The sequence below is a fragment of the Tachypleus tridentatus genome, chromosome 6 (assembly GCF_004210375.1).
Source record: "Tachypleus tridentatus isolate NWPU-2018 chromosome 6, ASM421037v1, whole genome shotgun sequence".
NCBI lineage: Eukaryota > Metazoa > Arthropoda > Merostomata > Xiphosura > Limulidae > Tachypleus > Tachypleus tridentatus.
Window position 1 is genome coordinate 159,268,526 of NC_134830.1, and position 21,886 is coordinate 159,290,411.

The 21,886-nt window shown below is 33.9% G+C and overlaps 1 protein-coding gene across 7 annotated transcripts in view; it reads right to left on the reverse strand.

Annotated features, from left to right (window-relative positions):
* Positions 1-598: 598 nt before the first annotated feature.
* LOC143254262 (uncharacterized) overlaps positions 599-21,886 on the reverse strand; it is an 85,748-nt gene continuing 64,460 nt past the window's right edge. For 6 of the 7 annotated variants that reach the window (XM_076509136.1, XM_076509140.1, XM_076509139.1 and 3 more), the window contains 5 exons: positions 12,956-13,197; positions 10,426-10,503; positions 9,089-9,294; positions 7,436-7,656; positions 599-5,196 (listed from right to left, as the gene is read on the reverse strand). In XM_076509136.1, coding sequence (XP_076365251.1) covers positions 4,834-5,196; positions 7,436-7,656; positions 9,089-9,294; positions 10,426-10,503; positions 12,956-13,197 — 1,110 coding nt within the window. In that variant the 3' untranslated portion in view covers positions 599-4,833. The remainder of the gene's footprint in view (positions 5,197-7,435; positions 7,657-9,088; positions 9,295-10,425; positions 10,504-12,955; positions 13,198-21,886) is intronic. The other variant, XM_076509141.1, reaches the window with a different exon arrangement.

The window sequence follows — 21,886 nt, forward strand, 5'->3', positions numbered from 1 at the left end:
TGCAGACGTGCATTTGTACCTTAAACAGTACAAATTACTTTACTTTAATATTTAGTGAAGAAACAGAAGGTCTTCCTTTTGTCAATACTTACTGTTTAATTAACAGACACAGAAAGTTCATAGTCTGAAATCCACAAAATAGCTCTGACTGAGGGCAAATATATGGCTATACAACTTTATAAGGCTTGTTTTTTCATCTTATATACAGATAAAAAGTTACCTGAAACTTGGAAAATGACAAATTGTGCTGTAAACTGATGTTTGACAGTTTTCTTTTCAACGAGTAATAGTTGAAACTGGTTACTCAAATTCCATGGTTGAGAAATACGTCACGGAAATGTCAGACAAAACAGAATTGTGATAAAGGTGTGTGTGTGTGCTGAATTGTTTTTGCAAAACTAAAACTGTTCTTAACATTTTTACACTAAAGCTAGAACTCAATATGTTAATGTAACTAGTGTTTAACTTTTATAAGTTCTTAATGTAGATGTCAAATTACATATAAAAAAACTGTATTATGGTTCAGTACTACAAGAAACATACAATAACATGGCATGAAAATTCAGCTAGTGTTTTACCAAAAACAACTGCTGCATAGTTTTGTACCAGAAGACTGTCATTTTTATTATTAATGAAAAAATGTCAAAGAAAAGCATCGTACACTAATAACAGTAAATATTTAACCAATACTTACGACACAAACTCAAGTCAAATACGTTGAGCGTTACATTATATATCTTTTGATAGTTTTAAATAAGGCAACAACAGCACCAAGTCCACACAGAAGCTGAAAGTGGGATGAATCCCAGAATTGTACATGCACATATTTTCATATTATGAGAAAAAGACATATGCTGAAACTTCTAGTCATTGCTTAATCCCAATTTCACCGGTACCCATGCAACAATGGTTTAAAGAAATATATTTAATATACATGTACAACTACTACTGCAACTGTATTCCACATGACATATTTTCTTCTCACACTTCCAAAAAATCCCAACAAAAAATACTTGGCCATACAGTAAACCATATTTGTAACATAGTATGCAAACTAACAGACAGGACCACATGGAACTAACTTATAGTCTATACTGAATAAAAACAATCTTTCTATTTACAGTCTAACCTTTTTTTTTAAATGCAATGTAAAAACGGAGACCCAAGAAATTGTTGTTAAATATTACAGAATGAAATAAAAGAAAATGTGATCACTCAATATATTGTAAAATTTGGTTCTGTTTAAATCAATCGTAAGAAATGTTTCCTGCTTACACTATGTATCCATTTTGAATACATACCAATACCAAAAATGATTATAATAAATGAAATTTTAATACCAGTCAGTACCAATACCTGTTCACTTCCAGTACTAATTTGCAGGGAATCAAATGCAGAAAGGTGAGCTTTTATATATAGTCAATAAGGTAAAGGATGACTGAATCATCTAGAGAAACAACAAGAAATAGAACTGTTTTTAACTCTTCACATGTACTTAACTGATAAACGACTTGAATGGGTACACGTACATACAACTACTTCATAAAACAGGTTTTACAAAATGACCCCCTGTAATTGCTCATGACAAATTAATATCTTGTACAAGACTGAAATGATGGTATGCTTTTTAAAATGTACACATCAGATGGACACTGGAAAGCAGTGAAATAACAGCTGACCTCTGGACTTTCTCAGAGTTACAGAGGAAATGTAATATTGAAGTGTATTCCAGCTTCAAACAAGTACTACTATTACTATAGGTCTACCCCCACATTAATTGTTATGCTCTCCATTTATACTGTACCCCCTTACTTATGGTCCCAAATTTGAACTCTTATTATGACCTGAATCACAATATTGGGAGGCAGTAGAAATGGATGTGAAAGATTTAAGTTTTCTCTCCTTAAAATACTAAATATTAACTTGAAAAGTAATTAGCAGATGAGTATATTAGTTTTATTACATCTCCACAGACATGCAGATCTTTTTGGCAAAACTTTCTCATCCAATGGTGGGTCAACAAGGTAAGAACAGGAACCAATACTGCGTATTTAAAATAGTTACACTTACAAAAAATTAAACATGTCAGGTTTAAAGAAAACAGTTTCTCATCAGATATTTTCTGAAACTTAAAATGTAGAAACTTTATTTTTATTGGAGAATTTGACTGACACGGACGGGAGTATAGAAATGTAGATACCAGAAGCATCTGCAATGTCAGCTTCACTGCTAGGCACGCTAGATGAAAAATGTTGTTAATCCACTCTTTATATAAGTTGTGTTTCAACCTAACTCTTCACAAAGTTGAATGTTATTAAAAAAAGAACAAAAAAAAAGGTTTGTGAGAAACTTTTATCTTGCCTAATCCAAAAATGAAACAGAGGTGGAATTTCTGCTAGTCTTTAACACTGGATTTGTGTAGAATTAAGTAAAATCAACACTTTGAAGACAAGTTAAGCCTTTAATAAACTGTATTAAGCACTTCTTAATTTAGTGTTGTTTCTATGGGCTGCAAGAAGTGTAATATTTAATTTATTGTTAAACCTTCACACCAAACAATGGGATTACGTGAAATGTGCCCACTACAGGTTTTGAAACCTGGTTTTTAGTGTTACAAGCCTTCCCACTCATCACTGGGCTACCAGGGTCATATAACCTCTATCCTATACAAACCAAAGCATGCATTTCAATGCACTGTATAATTAAAAAAAAATTTTCATATAACACTTGGAGAAAGAAAGAAGTTATGATTACTAATCTAGTACAAGAATAATGTGTTACATTCCTTAACAGAAAGCAATAAATTGTGTTATATCCTCCACAAATACCTAAACTCAATTTGTAGTTGTTTATAACTCCAGACTTACCACTGAGTTGTATGAGGGCAGCTAAAAAAATGCATATACAGTAAAGTACAGAAGAAAAATGGTCTAACAGCACAACATACAGTTACATACCTGCTTCGTGTTCTTAGAAGGTCAGTCTTTTCTTAGTCTCTATTTCACTGTTTATTTTCTAATTACGTAAAAAAAGAAATCTACAAACTTTAAGCTTTCTCGACAAACAATAAAGAAATTGAGTTAAAAGAAAAACAAATGCAGGAAGTTTTTGTTTTCCATCCCAGTTTTACCAACAAAGTAAACCACACCTTCACAAATACACAAAACAGTCTATAATACCCTGCCTGTGATGCATGTTGTTTAAGAGGTTTTTCTTCCATTAGGTAGTAATTTAAACTTTTATCTCACTTTAGTACAATGAACATATGGCACGAGTTGTATATAATATGAAAGAAGGCCAATCTGAACGGATAGAATTTTTAACTGTTTTTACATTTGCATAAATTAAAAACTATTAACATGCACAAACGTGTTGCCGTGCTTTGATTTCTCAGTTTTGTTTGTTTATGGATTCCTGAATATCACCGACTGCTTAACTGGCACATGTAACATCTTTGATGGGTCGAGTACCTGAGAATGATGAGTGCACTGTGTACACAGTGAAACTTTGAAGAAACAGCATATATAACGCTATTCCTCTGTTTTATATTATTTACATAAAATGTAAAGAAAACTTTAGTCATTCCTAGTGGGAAAACTTCTGTAGTATGAGATGACAAAGTTATCAGTTTTAATTACATGAACTTCCTCTCTGCAACATTGAAATTTGAGACACTGATTTATCGGTAAAAAACAAGGTACGCATACAGTTTCTATCCAGCTTCTTGCTTTGAGATAATGTATTTAAAACTTCTGTACAAAAAAATAGCACAACGTAACTTAAGCGAGATATTTTCTCATGGTCCAGATAAAGGTTGTGCTCACTACTGCAAAATAATAACAGAAGCACTTGCTTGTGTGACAAATAATTAGTACTTATTAAACAAAAATAAGTCTTTCTGTCTTATTATTTATATTTAACCTTTGACCTGTAACAATGAGTCAGTAAAGATTCATTTAAGTTTTACACAAGATTAAACATTTGCAACTATTAACTAACAGATCGAGAAAGTTCCAATTAAAAGTATATTTCTATATAAAACCAAAGGTTGTAACCACTTAATTTTGTACATTAGAACAGAATAAAAACGAGAATGCAAAGATCATTGTTTGGTTTTTGTTTTAGTGCAAATGAAATCTGTAGTAAAATAATTTAATAAGACAGAATAATAATAAGAGAGATTTCATGAGGAACATTTTTCTGTGTCAAACAATAGTTGAAAAAGAACAACAGAAACAAAAAGTGAAAAGTACAAGTTCTTCTGTTTCTTAAAAACAAATTCAATTCTAATTTCACGTAACAAAGAAAGCTGGAATAAAAACTTGGTGGTACTTACATATTCAAATGTCCCAACGATAAAGAATGTATAAAAGTTCCAATGTTTTACAGATTCAAACACAAACAGATCTAACACCACCTCAGCTGCCAACCTGAAAGGGAAGTGTTTTACAAAAGTCCAGGTTGTTTTTTTATATATATATAAAGAATGTAATAAACAACAATTATGTAAATGATGAAGAGTTGTACTACGTAACAGAGTTGAATGATTTGAAATATTAATTTTGAGCCAATTAACAAGTGGCTAGATGTTTTTACACATTACCCTGTACAATAGGTTTTTATACATTTCACTACTCGGTCAATAAAACATACGTGGGGAGAGGAAAACAACTGAAAAACCGTGATCAGAGCACCTAATTCAAATCTGCAAATGCAACAAAGCATAAACACCAAATTTTGTTTCCCTTTCTGGCCTAAAACAGAAATAGTAAGGCCATGTTTCTCCCATGTTTATTTGTTTTAAATTTTCTTTTTCCTGTTCTCACTAAAGTTTTATTCCTTTTCTGTTGGATTTTCATCCTCTGAATCAAACTCCAAAGTTTGTGGACTTGTCTTTATGGTTCTCTTAACATCTTGGGATTGCTTTGGCACAAAACTGTCTTTCATTTGTGCAACTTCTTGCTGCAATAATAACAATTCCTGCTGCAGAGCTTTGTTCTGACTCAGGAGAGTGGTGTAATTATCTGTCTTATCCTCATTAAAGGAGGTACCTTCTACATGTGCAAGCCTCGTGAGTAATTTCGTTTCACTGTTCTGTTGATGTTTCAACTTTTTGAGCTCCCTCTGAAGTGCTTTTTTGGAACTATGAGCTTTGTGCAATTTCTCTCTCTTGCTGGTACGGACGTGTTCCAGTTCCTGTATGGTACAAAAATACATATTTGAAATTGTTAATATTTTGAGTTTCAGTCAAACACAATAATCTCACAAGAGATAATATTTTGGTCTATCCAGTATATTCATTAATATACCAACCCTTGAAACACTGTAGTTACTCTGCAAACAACCTGAAAATCACAGAACAGTTAAAGACAGCACCTAACTGACAGTCTCCACAATAAGAGAACTCACTGCTTTCTGTATCAACACAAGGCCTAGCTGTGGGCTTATCCCTTTAATCAGTACTTGGAAATCTATACAGGGAACATTTTGAAGATAATGCACTCAAAGCAACTGCTCTAAGCCTCGGTGTTTGTAACATTGTAACAAATGCTATAGACAGTATAGTATTTGTGAATCATACGAACAGACAACATCACATTGTGCAAGAGAAGAATGCCATACAATAAATTGGAATAAGACTAAAGTAAGGGGATATGAACTGGTGATAACACAATCAACCGAGCATGTGAGCCAGGGAAGCCTGAATACCCATCTTGAAGACACTTAGCTGACTCAAATCCTAACATTAACGGCACACTAGTCTTTCTATGAAAAGGACTGATGACCAAATCCCTGTCATCACTACCATAAAAAAAAAAAGTTTTCCCTGGACTTTCTCTAAGACACCAACCAAAACAAAAGAATAAAAACTAGTTAGTAATTAGCAATTAATAATTATATCTAGGCAATCAAAGACTCTACTAACCCTTACAACAATAGGGTGTATATAGGTTTATGCCAGTTATATTCTATTCAGTAAATAAATTATTAGTTTGTTCAGAGCACTAATCAGAGATTCATCACAACTTTCTGTAAATTCAGTATTTTTTTAAAATTATACATATAATGCAGAGAGACTACTCATGCATTTAACATTTATATGTACATGTATACTATAATATATCTTACAAATGTTACTGGATAGTATCTGCCATGTTGGCTGCATTCTGACTGTAATGAGAAAAATTATTTATCTGAAGAGATGTTTACAAAGTACATAAATCACAGTGAGTCTTTTTAAACTTAAAATTTAAACAGTTCTTGACAACCTGTGCACAACTACAGTGACTAAATGTTGCTAATACAAATTATGATCACGTTTCTTTGTTCCTATTTTATCTTCCACACTGTCAAAGTGGCCAGAGAAGAAACTTAACAGTCGACTGTTTAGCATAACCAAGGATTCATTGTGCCACTTTTCAATTATCCAATGAACAAAGAACATATACAGTACATGTGTTTGTGACACCTGCCATGCACGAGCCACTAGCAGGACCTTGATGTGGGTTGAAAAAACAAAAAAGAGAGAGAGAGAGTAATCCTGGAAAGGTTTGGGTCATTTTGACAAGACAAAAATATATGTGGCATTATTTTCAAACTATAGGTCACTGGACCAGAATCTTGACTGTGAAAGCTAACACGTAAAGTTAACTTGTAATTGTAAAATGAAACAACACAGCAGTTCTTATACTTTATTCAATGGCCTAAACAGAGCAACTGACTTAAACCATGGGTACAGGTTAGATGAAGGAAGAACTCAGTCAAAGATATCCCAATCGATTTAAGATCCCAGTTGATGTGAACCCCAAGTGTTTACTGCACTGACAGCAAAATATAAAAATATGGGCACAGTGGTAACATTACTTTTCAAAGTGGAGATTACAATCACATGTAAGAAATTCTTCATTTCAATATCTTGTAAAACCAATGGCACTGTACAATGAAAGTTAAATATAAGGATGGAATAATGTCCTGTATGGTACCATCATAGTATAATCCATACAGATTTCCTCATGTCATATTTCCATTAACAGCTGGTTCTTCTTTTTTTTTTCATTTTAGCAGTTCTAACAAGTTTCATTCATTGATATTTAGCAAAATAACCCTAAATCATGAGTTTCTTGAAGGATCCCCCCCTCCTGTTGACCATGAGGCAGGTGTTAAAATCGAAGTTGTCACAAATTGATTTTAAAAGAGAGGACTGACCAAAATGGAAAGTTAATTAATACATATGTTTAGTGCTACCAGTCAAACTAAAACCTCTACTTTTGTGTTAATACTTGGATAAGCATTTATCACTAAAACCAATTTTGATGTGTCTACAGGTGTTTGTAATAATAGGACCACAATACAATATATGTATGAAGAAAAAAAACCCATAAAAACCTACAATCATATAAAAATATTAAACAATATAAAATCACACTCTTCATACCTTCTGCAATAATTTGTATTGTTCCAAAGATTCCATTAGTTGCTTCTTGTAATGGAAAAGCAAAACTTTGACTTCTGTTTTGATTTTAGATGACAGAGTCTCATCAACCTTGTGGGCTTTCAGCAACTCATCCAGTTTCTCCAAATCTTTATCAAATGTGAGGATTTCCCCTTTGGGGTCAAGTTTTATGTTCGGAGATTTCTCCGTCAAGTCTGTGTCTACTGGAAATGAAAATGTTCAAGTTAATTCACAATATGTAAACTTTTTGTTTTACTCACAATTCATCACATGAAATATGTTCTTTCTTTGAAATCTAGGGAAAGTCATTACTGTGTAGTACACTCTCAAAGACCAGTTGAGGAATCTTTTTCAATTATTATAGGATAAAATTTAGTGTTTGTATCAGCACTTTTTCCTTTCTGTGTTATGCACATTTTTGTGCAAAAAACAGAACTGATAAATTTTTGTGAAACTATAAATCAAAAGGCCCACAATAACAATAAGTTTTGTTTGTTTTGAATTTTGTGCAAAGCTGCACGAGGGCTGTCTGTGCTAGCCTTCCTAAATTCAGCAGTGTTAGACTAAAAGGAAGGCAATTAGTCATCACCATCCACTGCCAACTCTTGGGCTACTCTTTTAGCAGTGAATAATGGGACTGACTGTCACATTATAACGCTCCCAAGGTAAAAAAGGCAAGCATGTTTAGCGAGATGGGGATTTCAATCTTGCAACCCTCAGATCACAAGTGGAGCTCCCTAACCACCTTACCATGCCAAGCTATACAAAGCAAAAGTCCTAATGTAATGAGATATGCAGTTTGTAACTGACTTCATTTACTGTACACGTCAATTTTCATTTTATCATTATTCTGATACAAGTTAATTTCCCATTTAAATTTTCTTAAGCTGTGTAAATTTAAAATAACTTATTACGTGATATAATAATAATAAAATACTTGTGCCTTCATTAGTAATAACAGAGCTATTAAAATAATTTTATTATAATACAGAAAAATGACTAAAATGTGATTAAAAAAATTTGAACAAAGAAAGAAAACAACAGGCTAGCTGTTAACATAAGTAACTCAGCTGGAAACGTAATGTGTTCAGCTTTTAATTTGTTTTGCAGTTTCCTTACACAAACAAACTGTGCCATCTGCAGAATGAAGTTAGAACTACAAAAATACATCCCCAAAATGACAGAAATAAAAATGCACGAGACCGTAAATCTTCATACAAAGATTAGAAATTAGGAGAAGGATAGTTTGTAAAGTCACAGCTAGTACTTCAAACATTTTCATAACGTAGATTTACTACACAAAAACAGAGATAATTCTTTTGAAGATTATTTATCTTGAGACACTTCATTATGATGTCAAAAACACACATTGTGCCAGACAAAATGAAACTCTAATAATAAAAATACAAACAAAATAAGTAGCCCTGGAAGAATTCTAGTTCCCCAGTATGCCTTCAAGTAGTTCATGCATCTGTTAGGTTTAAGGGTTACTAAACTTGAGATTCTCACTCTGGCCTTAGGTCTAAGGTTTACCAAGTAGCCTATAATTTTTTGTGTTTAAAATCAAGACTCAAAACAACTTTTTACAGACAAACTGTTTGTTTTTTTTCAAAGCCTGATACAGCTGGTACTTACCACACACTGCACTGGAACTACAAGTTTCTTCCAGTTCTAAAGACACTGGAGATGATTCCCATGTTTCTGGAGTGCTCTTCTTTGTCTTTGCAATTTTTCTCTTCCTCAAATCTCTCTCACTCGTGTCACAACTGTCTGATGTATCACCTTCCTTAACTCTACTGCTAAGATTTTGTAGTTTTTGAACTGGTGTTGTTGGCGAATGACTGTGAACACAGCAGAAAAGTGAACAGACAGAGAGAGAGAGAGAGAAATGCATTTCTTTAAACACGAGTTCTGTAAATGTATAACTGTTTAAAATGATATTTCTGTATTTGCACATTACACATTTGAAAGTAAGAGGGAAGTATCTGTTCACCTTTAGTGTGTTTGTATGTGCACATATTTGCAACTGGTCATTTCAAATCAAAGATAATTAAACTGATGGTCATTACACCTTGCTACCACCTGTTCCATTTACCTTTCTCTTCATACTTAGATCAATCCATAACTGAACTGATCTTAAGTTAAGAGAAACAAATCCAAATGTTTTTGAAATGAAAACTACTAAATCACAATTTTTTCTATATTAGTTCAATTAGTCAATATATAATATATATTTATGAATCAGTTTTTCAACCACAAATTAATGTTACACAGCAATAAAACCTTTGTAAACCACTTTATGGACCATCATTGGGCTAGTGACAACAGTGAAGAGGTGTTGTAATTGGTGGCTACAGGTCAGCAAAGAAGTTTTAAAACAAAAGTTATGAGGTCTGTTTATTTAGTTTACAATGAGTTAAGTAAGGAAAAAACACTATTCATGTCATCTTCAAACCTGTACAGGCCATGTTTTCATGAAATTTAAATCTATCTCAGCACTTTTCTCTTGTGTTTTTATGGGTTGTGGCTCAACCATGAACAAGTGACTGAAAACTAATGCCGTAGATAATAATAATAACACCTTATCATTAAATAGCTTTGAATAATTGTTACTTTAATTCAATTTGGTGTCTATCATGGTACATTTAAATAAAACATTTTGTCTATATTTGAATTTCTTGCAAAGCTACATGAGGACTATCTGCACTAGCCATCCATAATTTAGTAATGTAAGACTAGAGGAAAGGCAGCTAGTCATCACCACCCACCACCAACTCTTGGGCTACTCTTTTACCAATGAATAGTTGGACTGACCATCACATTATAATGCCCCTATGGCTGAAAGGGCAAGCATGTTTGGTGTGACAGGAATCTGAACACATGACCCTTGGATTACCCCCTGGATTACGAATCGAGTGCCTTAACCACCTGGCCATACCAGGCCAATGAAACATTCTATAACTATATATTACCTTTCAGATGTTGGAGTGTGAGAAGTCCTCTCTTGTCTCTGAAACAGGTGAGCTTCTGGAGCTAACAAAGATGACACACTAGAAATCCAAAATCAAGAAAGTAAAGAAGTATTATTTTTTTCAGGTGTTAAGTTTCATCTCTACAAATAGCATTTTTTTAAATGTTTCTGTTGTCCAAACTTTCAATATCCCATTAACTGTTAATGTGAAAAGTCTGAGATTCTACACTTCGCTGTATTTTTAATTATAATAAGAACAGGACAACATAATTCACTGCTCATCAATGGATTTTCATTAAAGTAAATAAACTCCCATTTTTTTTTATTTTTAGTTCTATGAAATGGTTTTGCAGATGATATTATAAATTATATTTTACGTACTTAAAAATTTGGTCTTAATTTTACTTACAGATATATAAACCTGAAGTGAAGTAAGGCTGAGTTTTAGTTTATCAAGCTCTTAGGAAAAAAGTTGATTTTTATCATCATTTTTATAATAAAATGTTTCATAATGAATCCTGTAAATAATTATAATAATATACTACTACACATGTGCAGTCACTACTCTTACTTCAAATAGCATTTGTTTTGAAATGTAAACAATTTTTCAACTGTCACTGAAACTTGCTGAGGGAACCCATTAAAACTACAAAACTTATATAAAGGACCGTGTTAGACAATGCTTGCCTTCCCTTCTTTGTGGAAGATAATAATTGATTTATTTAACTTATTAAATAGTTGTGTCTTTAAATTTAAATCCAAAAGTTTATTTAAACAAAAAGTAAAAATGTTCCCAATTTCAGGGTATTTTTCATCCTCTGTGGGCAAAAATCCTAAAACAAAATAACCCATGTATGATGTTGGGCAGTTTCTAGTTGCCATATCAAAAATTACAGTAACTGAGCCACACAACTCTAGATAACAGATGCTAATACATGTGTAACAGATTAACTTTATAGTTAACAAAGTGCATATTTCAACAACACAACACCTCTGTAGTAAAATAATTCCATATTTCACACAATTTCTATTTCATGAACAAAATAGGATTTTCTCTCTCATTAGGATGAACCTTAGGACATTTTAACAGAATAGATTTGGCCTATAAATCAACTGAAAATCACTCTAAACCAACCAAGTTCTAATTAATATAAATAAACTCCTTGTAGCTAAAGAAAGAAAATATATTTGATATGCTCATGATAAAGAATGAAGCAGTACCAGGAAAAAAGCCAATTACTCCATGTTAATCATCCCAATAATCAATCAACAAACATTAAACCCAAATGAATATAACACAGACTTGTACCCCCCCCCTGAAAAAGGACCCACAACACATAGTTATAATAAATGTACAATATAAAAGGTAAACTTATACCAACTTAGGATATTGTGAACTACCATTATCATTATATGACCACTGCCCCTAAAAAAATTAATAAAGAAATGTCTACTGGTCATCCATACGGCATTTGTACAGGAAAGGCCCAAATTATTTAGAAAGGTCTCAATATATTCCTGCACACAAATGAATAACAACTATTGTAATTAATGCATCACTGTACATTCTATGAGATAAGTGTCCTAGTGGTGTATTTATAAACAAATAATTATTAATAATAATTAATATTTAAGAAAGCAGGGGGACAAAATACTGACACAAATAAAAAAGAATTAATAACCAACTGTAGAACGACATCAAAAGAAGAATGATAAGTCCTAACACCACGAACAACAAATAACTTGAATTGTCGAGCAAACTGTTAAAAAAGTTAATACCAAAACAGTTCTGCCCGAAACTTGCACAATCAGTGAGAAAGGTCACACCACACCTCAAGTTTATTTCAGTAAAATTATTTTTAAGGCTTAGTTTTTATTCTGCCTAATTCTGGCCAGCAGTGTAAAGAAAAAGAGAGAGAGAAATTTCTTCAGATATGAATTTCATGATTTTATACCTGATTGGTCCGTTTCATTGTATAATGTTGTTTATGTTTGAGAATTTTCCTTCAAAGCTACTCGGGCATTAATGTGGGCCACAATGCCATGACTGTTCTTTATTTTGCAACGAGCACACTAAAAGGGAAGCAGATTGTCAACAGCACACAGTATAAACTTCTTATCTGGTCACACAGTGGGATGTGACCACATTTATAGTGCAACCACAGCACCAAAGTGCACAGCCCAGTTTTGCAAGAGTGAAAAAAAAAAACGCAAACCCTTGAATTTGCAATCAAGGCATGTTAATTGCTAAAGGCACTGCCAATTTCTGCATATTTTGTTATTAACTGTGCTGTTATGTTAAGCAGCAGAACAACAAAGAACATCTAAGGTCAGTATTTTTTTTCTTACAACAGAAATTTTAAACTTTTACCCATTTTGCTAATAAGAGAATCTGTTTGTAAGATCTGAGTTTATTAAAGTATTAATGGTCCTTTCATGGCAGAAAAAAAAATGCTTCTCATCACCTATATTTCAGTCCAAATCATTATCAGGTTTTGGTGATCATTGTGACACACCAAACCACCACTTACCTCCCCTTCACGTACGGTAAGTATGACGGCACAGGCAGTGCACCAAATTGGTAGTTTTCACTTCTGCTCACAGCAGGTACAGATACCCATGGTTTGAAAGTAGACATAGTAGTCCATGGACCAGTTGTAGCATGGTACCAGTAGGCTAAGGCTGGGTCCCATGACACCGAATGAAATGGGTATGGATAAGGTGGTTCTTCTGTTCGCAGTCTTTTACAGTCTGCATCTCTTTCAACCAGCACCTGAATAACAAAGTCTTTTATTTGGGGTAAAGAGTAACAAAACGTTGCTCAGTGTGTCCCGAGAAACCAGAGTTTAGTCTCATCTTCAGACAGAATACTTTACACCTACTTAATTAATTCTTATAATCACATTTTAATATTGGTTGTTTATTTGATGATGCTTGTGCATAGTTTCTTGAGGGCTAGCCATCCTGAATTTAGAAATGACAGATTATTGGGAATGTAACTAGTTGACACCACCCAATTCCAACTCTTGGGCTACTCTTTTTATCAGTGACACATTATGATGCCCCCATGACTTGAAGGGTAAGCATGTTCACTGAAGCACTTCAAGCCTGTTACTCGCAGATCATGAGTCAAGTGCTCTAACAACCAGACCCTTTTAATATTTAAACAATGGTCAATTTAAATAAATGTATGTAATAATATTTAAAGTGAAATCAGGATTTTAAAACAAAAGGGGAGTACATAACTGGTTTGAGCTAGATTTTTAAATTGGGGGAAGACTTAAATTGTCTGTGACAAACATGGTCAATTTATTTTTTGTAAGTTTTTTTTCAAGCTACTAATTTTATGTTTGTAGTTTTCTTGATGTATTACTTACTATGTTGTTTCTCCACCATAAGACAATTAGTTCAAACCTAATATACACGACTTTACAATACAAGTTTTTATCAGTTATTCACAAACTATGAAAATAATTCACTTATACACAGTATTATTAAGTTAATTTGTCTTGGAAATTTTGGTAAACCTGCACAAAGGCCAAAGGAAAGGTAGCTAGTCAACTGCATCTATCACCAGTTCTTGGGCTATTCCAATCAAATAGTGAGAACTGACTATCACTACTATAGCATACCCAAAATGGACCTGTACGTCACTACAATTCCTTTTCTTTGCTACCTTTCCAAAGTTATGTTTGTGTGTGTGTGTGTGTGTGCTCATTTATCAAAGAAACCACTTGTATGTTACTTTTCTATTACCTTCTCTCTCTGCGCATGCTCCCCCTGTCAATGGCTCAGCCCTTATGTGGGGGCTTATAATACTAAAATTTATGTATTCGTGGTGGGTACAGCACTTATAGCCCATTGTGTAGTTAGTTTGAGTTTAACAACAAACATTTTTCTATTAAATATCAGAGGGTAAAATAAGAAAAAACTGGTAATCCAACAAAAATTGTGATAATTTTTAATAATTTTACGACTTGAAATATCCAGAAAAGAATCTCTGTAAGGACATACGTATATTCACGAAACCTACGCTTGTACTTATTATAGTTAAAACAATTAGTTACTTAATCAGCGATATTTATAAACGAATCCACCGCATTCAACTACACGAGAATTTAATGTGGTTGTTGAACATACTTATATATATATATATAAAAAAAAATTAATGTATTCTGAACCGAACAATTATGAAGTGTAAATGTCATATAACATCCACATCCTTAGTGTACGAAGAAAATTTAAATAGTGTGATTTTCTAACAGTAGATGGCAATGCCATTATTACGTAACTGTGAGGTAAATAAAGCTTCATTTCGTAGTGTTATCGAGGTCGGAACTTTCTGTACTTTAACTAAAGTTCTAATACTCAAACCAGTCGTTTCGAGAATACATACACACAAACTTAATACCGAACTTATCCCCACTTACCGAAAATATACTGTTTTTAAATGTCTCTAAAACGTTTTTACTTTGATTTGACATTCTATAAAACTATAGTTTTGAAGAATCTAGCACGCATTATTTTACTTACGAACTAGAAGCAGATTCACAACACATAAAAAACATTTTTGGTGAGTTGTTATGTTTTATATATTTAAAAACGGCTGGTATGGGTAGACAAAACACTAATAGAGGAGCGAAACGTTGCTCGCTCCTCTACTAGTGCTTTCTCTACCCATACCAGCCGTTTTTAAATATATAATATTTCTCTACAAGTGGGTTTTCTTGTTATCACGAATCGTCTAAACGTTTGGACGTGGCAAATAGAGAAATGATTGATCAGTTCTTATCTATTATTTTACTGTGATTAGAAACCAGAAAATAAACTGATCTCATCTTATCATCACTATTTATTTATTTCACGTGCCGGCTTTAGAGATGAACACAAATTATCTTTTGTGTTCATTAATTAATACTAAGAACGCTCTCTAGATGTAATATTACCGCTACAATTAAACGGTTTATTTCCACGAGCACCCAAACTTCCCAACGTAAACGATTTCATATAAACAATGGGCATGTACACATACATATAATATGTAAAAATGAGTTTCTGTTATAATAATATATCTTTTATTAAATGGTTTTTAAATTATTTCATTTGCTACAAATATTTGCTCAAAACTACGCAAGGGCTCCCGGGATAAGCCGTCTCTAATTTTGAATTACTAGATTAGAGGGAAAGCAGGAACTTTCGGCCAGCCTTTGGGCTACCACTTATCAAATATTGGTAACTGACTATCATTCTTATAACATATCCACGCCATCAAAGTGCATAGTGCGATTTTGCAGCAACGAAACTCGAATTAGGAATCCTCGGATCAGTAGTTCAGCTCGATATAACCACCGTGCCACGCACAGTCCGATTTTTGAGAAACACGTCAACTAGTTTATGAACTATATACAAGGTGGCCCGCAAGTCCCTACCCATCCATATATATTATGTATCCACTGTATCTGTGTGCTGTCCCTCATTCTCGCTGCATAATATTATGCGACGCCATGTTCTGCGAGACATTTTCAAGTGTAAATGGGCTTACATCAACCATATTTCTCTGAAAAAAAAGAGACAAATTTATAATACATGCCTAATTGAATATAACATTATAACATATGGATGGGTAGGTACTTACGGGCCACCGTGTATATTGTATATCAGTTGGCCTGGTATTGAGCGAAAGGCTTTGTGGACACTGTGTATGAAAGATGTAGCTATGGAGACAGAGCACATTCTCTGTTAATTTAACTTATGGGTTTTTAGAAGGATCAGACCTCACGCAATATTTTGTCCAATTCCAGGGTGAACTCGTAGCACGAGCCCACCTTCCCACAACGACAAATTAGAAAGTACAATTATAACTTTTAAAACATTTTCAAGACTGGTAATACTTTGAGTTGTCATATACAAACCTTATCACTTTATAACTTAACATTCCTCTTTTCTTTCTTTTGCTGTTGTTAAGTGACCTCCTGTATGACCTCACAGAAGTCACACTCAACAGACAAACAAAACAACAAGATGGCTGAAGAGGATTTACGACAGATCGTTTGAAATATCTTTTGGTTTTTGCCAACTAAGGCAACAGTCAAGAGTTCACTTGTAAACAAGACGGAAACAAAACCGTCTACAATTATTCAATGTTACCAATTTGAAACTCAACACGCGCACGACTTATTAGAGCGTGACATAGGAGGCTTTGGATATAATTAGCCATGTAAATAACATTTAGTCAGACATAATCTCGGTTGAATTATCTTCTTATGGTAATAGACTTGTGTGGTATTCTGGGCCCCTTGATTTACCACGGTATCCATCCTCCCCTTACTTGGGGTCTGAAAAAGCAGATGGAAAATTTATGAAACTGAATGCAGTATTTAGTTTCATAAATTTTCCATCTGCTTAGGCAGATAACTTAGATATAGGTCAACACATTTCCTTCTGGTTACAATCCATGCTAAGTCGTAAGTGTTATTCAACCATAACGAAGACTAAGTGTCTGTCTGGGTCAACACTTATCAGTTTCACATTGTGCTTCAGATAAACAAGATAAAATGAAAAGTTACAATATACTACAGTAACCACAACTATTATTTCATGCAGCTAAGCCAACTGGAGATACTTTATGCTTTGTAAGAATTAAGGAAATGACCGATTTTGTTTAAAAACAAAAACGTCTTTTGAATATTACTTAGACTTTCAAATCTTTTTCTTCTGTTCTGTTCGTTAATTAAAATCTCGGTCCTTCTGTGCCAGTCTTATATTCACGAGCGTGATTGGTTCTGCATTTCGAAAACTGACCTGTTTCATACGTTTTCCACATGAAGTGTTTCTCAAAGTGTCAGATCGCGTTCTTCTTTTATTTTTCTCTTTAAGACACTTTGCTCACCTTGATAAAAAATGTCAATGATAAACTTGGCTTAAAATAAACAAACGAAAGACGAAATATTTTTCTGGCGATTCTTAACCCCCCTCTTAAAACGTCGCATCCCGCCTCATAGAATAAGAACCACTATTCTACGTCTATGCACCAAGCACAAATGAATGATAACACGAGATAGTTAGGCTTAAACTAAATGGCTGTACGATACGCCAAGTTTATTACTGACATTTGTTGTTAAGGTGAGCAAAGTGTCTTAAAGAGAAAATAAAAGAAGAACGCGACCTGACACTTTGAGAAACACTTCATGTGGAAAACGTATGAAACAGGTGAGTTTTCAAAATGCAGAGCCAATCACACGAAAAGTCAAAAATCAACATGGTAATGCACAACTCCGATTGAAGAGGGGGGAGAAACAGAAAAACAAATATTTTTTACAAAGATATATATCACCACTAGGAGGCGGAAAAACGAAGACTGGCACAAAAGGCTTACGTCATCAGGAAAAGTGCGCGCATGAAATTACCTCCACTTTCTCCACCAACTGTTATCTCTATAATCATCCCACCCCCAAAAAATAGAAGGAACAGATGTGTAACAGTTACTGACAGTAAAGAAAAGGCTAACTTTCTCCTTCACGTGATTTCTGGTCGATATACGTGTAAAAATGGCTCGTTTGGGTTGGGAAAATTTTTTTTACGTAGAGGAGCGAACAACGTTTCGACCTTCTTTCTGGTCGATGTTCTTGAAAGGTCAAAGGCAAGATATTTTAACCTACATCGCTCACAGCTGTTAATTAACATATGATTTAACCCTAACTTGCATGGTGTATTTTGAAACTTACGTTATCTTTTTGTAACAACTTTACCCAGAGGACTTGCCAGAAACGAGAAGTTTCATACACCAAGTCAAGTTACTAGAGGGCGTTCGGAAAGTCACTGTACAATTTTGTAATAATATTTTATTCAGTCTATTTCAAGCCAGCAACTGATAGCGGTGTTTAGAAACAAAATAAGAAGGATCCAGGCCTGTACTGATGTCAACGGGGGTCACTTTCAACATTGTTTATAATTGTCATTCATATTTACCTTCTGTATTCTATATTGAAACATGCGTGTTAATAAATATATAAGTGCACAGTGACTTTCCGAACACCCTGTAGAATACACTTATAAGAAAGATAAAGTGCAATTAAACATTTAGTAACAGGTAACAGAATATTTTTTATAGCTTAAAAGTTTTCTCCACCGAGAAGAATATACAACCAAAACTGGGGATGGTCTTCAACCTTACAGCTGTGTATTCGGTGTTAAATCTGCAGGCACAAGTACAGCACAAAGAATCCATTGTCCTCTCTTACCACGTGATAAATACCCTTTTAAACCTGCCACGGTGAAAATCCATCACAATTAGAAAAATAAATCCCAGGAAAAGCAAAAGGAAGACACAAACTTTAATCTAGAACCCAAAAGCTTCCAGGACGAGCCCCTGACCCACGGTCGTTAATGGATCTACATTTTCTCACTTCGATCTGTGAAACACACGTACAACTCTAAGTAGTATGCCACGCCTTCATGGTAGAAATATATATATATATTTGGTAAATGATTTATGGACGAAAACATGTTTTGTGTAATGCGATTGCATTCAAATGAGTAATCTAGTTACTTAGACAGCTTATTAGCTTGTATCTTACTATGACGTGTTGAAATAATCACGTGTGAGCATGTCTTCTCGTTTCCTAGATTCGAAACCAAACAGAATTAATCCATTAAACCAACTGGCAAAGAAGACTGGAGTTACAGTAGCGTGTACACATCCAAATAAGGTATTAAGAACGATAACTGGAAAAGAAAAGAAACAACTAGCGCCATTAGAGGTGGTGGGACAAGAATGTATTTGTCCAGGGCTCAAATTTATAAACCTGTTATTTTTCTTTCTTTTTGCATATGTCAAGTTTTCGCGACCTGTTTTTATGCGTCTCCCAATCAGACCAAAATTTGACACACACTCAAGCTTAGAGCTGCACATTATATACTCAAATTATGATTCACTTTTATTTAGGGCTAACGATTGTCGTACTTTGTTTTCGTGTCACCATATATCTATTTTTTTTATAACCAGGGTCCTCAAAACATAGAGTAGCCCAGACCTCTCTGAACGTCTCTAGACACATGTAACTATTGACTGCTTGCGAAAACTTTATTTATCTATGTGTATATTTGTTGTTTGTGTTTCTTTTTCTTACAGAACATAAACATGACCACTACGGTTAAGTCGTACTTAATTTCAGTGAATACGATTTTTTTTTTTTTATTACGGAGTGACACCGACATACCATTTGAGACCACACACAAGTGGCAGCTAGCAATCACTCGACTTTTGTTGTTTTTACGCAGTGACACCTGGCAATCCTCCTACATTTATAGAAATATTTAATTATTTATACAATGGTAGTTAGCAATCACGTGGTTTGAGTTATTTTTAAATACGCAATACTTTCGATACACCGCTCTAAAATTCTATGGGCTACTGTTCATAAAACAATAAAAACAGCTGGTTCCCGGAGTGTTTACGACTAGAAAAACATTATTTTAGTATCTGGCTGTAACAGTAAGATTTATGGAGTTCTTATGCAATTGTAGAGAATATAAAATTTTACACGTTGGTTCAGATCTTTGATTTCCCATCCAGAATATAAATTACGTGTTTTTGTTTGTTTTTGACAGAACGTGGGGACTGTTGATTTCACTGAATTAAATTAACTGAAAATCTAAAATTGTAAGAGATAAACAAAAGCCATTTAAAACATATTATATATCCAGAATTCGATTTTTTTTTTAAAGTTTGAGCCCCCTTGTGGTGGTCAAAGGAACCTTGGAGCTGTGAAGGCTGGATAAACACTTTTACATGAAAACTGACGTGTCACTGTGGGGATTCGAACCCCCAGATTTTAGCGTTGTAAGGCCGCTAATTAACTGCTTTCCCACCGGAAAACTGGCATGGTTCAAAAACGGATCTGCGTTTGTATTTTGTAAAATTTCAACTGCGGTTTGATCGGTTGAAGTTAAGCACAAATCCATGCAATAAGTTACTTGTGCTCTGCCCACCACGAGTATCGAAACCCGGTTTAGAGCGTTGTAAGTCCGCAATACATACCGCTGTGCCACTGGGGTTCCGAGAGTGACGAGGGTTCCTTTAAAATTTAAAAGAAGGTGTAAAAACCATTCATGTTAACTATGTGCCAAAGTCTGTGCTGTGATACTGTTTTCCGTTAATCTCAATGGAGTTCATTCCCGGTATAATAGCAAACATAACCATTTATGTTTGAACTTTTGTTAAGTTATTGTAGCCAATAAACTGATTGGTCTCTATATTCTAAAGAATGGAGTATTTCGACACACGTACAAATCGACAAATTAAGCCCTAATATAATACGTAATAATAGAATATATATATTATCTCACTGTGTACATGCGAGATTGCGTTATTTTCACATGAAATAGCTTTCACAAAACATCAATAGACCGCCATGTCAAGCCTTTTCCATTCAGGTTCAATGAACATGGCAAGTTTCTTTCTCCCTAGAAGATTTGTAAAATTTCTGTGGCTACCACAGCTGTATTATTACAAACTTTCATTTCCCATTTATCAGCCGAGCTTACGAGTCAAGTAAAACGTTTTCATTTCCGAAGAATTAATTAACTCTGCTCCAAAAGACACACATCTTTACATACACAATGCTGCCATCTTTCGGTGAATATTAAACGGCCTTATGACAAAGATGGAAAGAAAAATGTCTCTGAAATAATTTCACTTAAGTATTTTGAATGTTACAAATACACAGTGGTCTTCTGACGTAATATTATAAAATACACAATGGTCTTCTGACGTAATATAAAATACACAACGGTCTTCTGACGTAATATTATAAAATACACAACGGTCTTCTGACGTAATATTATAAAATACACAACGGTCTTCTGACGTAATATTATAAAATACACAACGGTCTTCTGACGTAATATTATAAAATACACAACGGTCTTCTGACGTAATATTATAAAATACACAACGGTCTTCTGACGTAATATTATAAAATACACAATGGTCTTCTGACGTAATATGATAACGTTACAAATACACAATGGTCTTCTGATGTAATATGATAACGTTACAAATACACAATGGTCTTCTGATGTAACATTATAATTGTTTTTCGATTTATTTGGTTCAGGTTTCTTTAACCGAAAACAATATTCTTCGCCATCACCAAATTGTTAATGGATGATTTTAGCATATCACAATTACAGTCATCCTGCATTTTATATCCAATACGAGCTAACGTTTTTATCTATGTGTATACAGAAGCACAAAAATTCGGCCATCTGTCTGTTCGTTATCTATTTAATCCTGGGTCGCTTGACTAATCTTAACCAAACTTTGTGGAGTGATAGCTTGGAACTAAGGGCATGTTAATGTGGGGCTCACACACCCCTTCCACCTCATCTCCATTATTGCTGTTATTGAGCATTCATTATCTTTGACTTAAGTTAATTAATTAGATCCATAGATAGCGCCA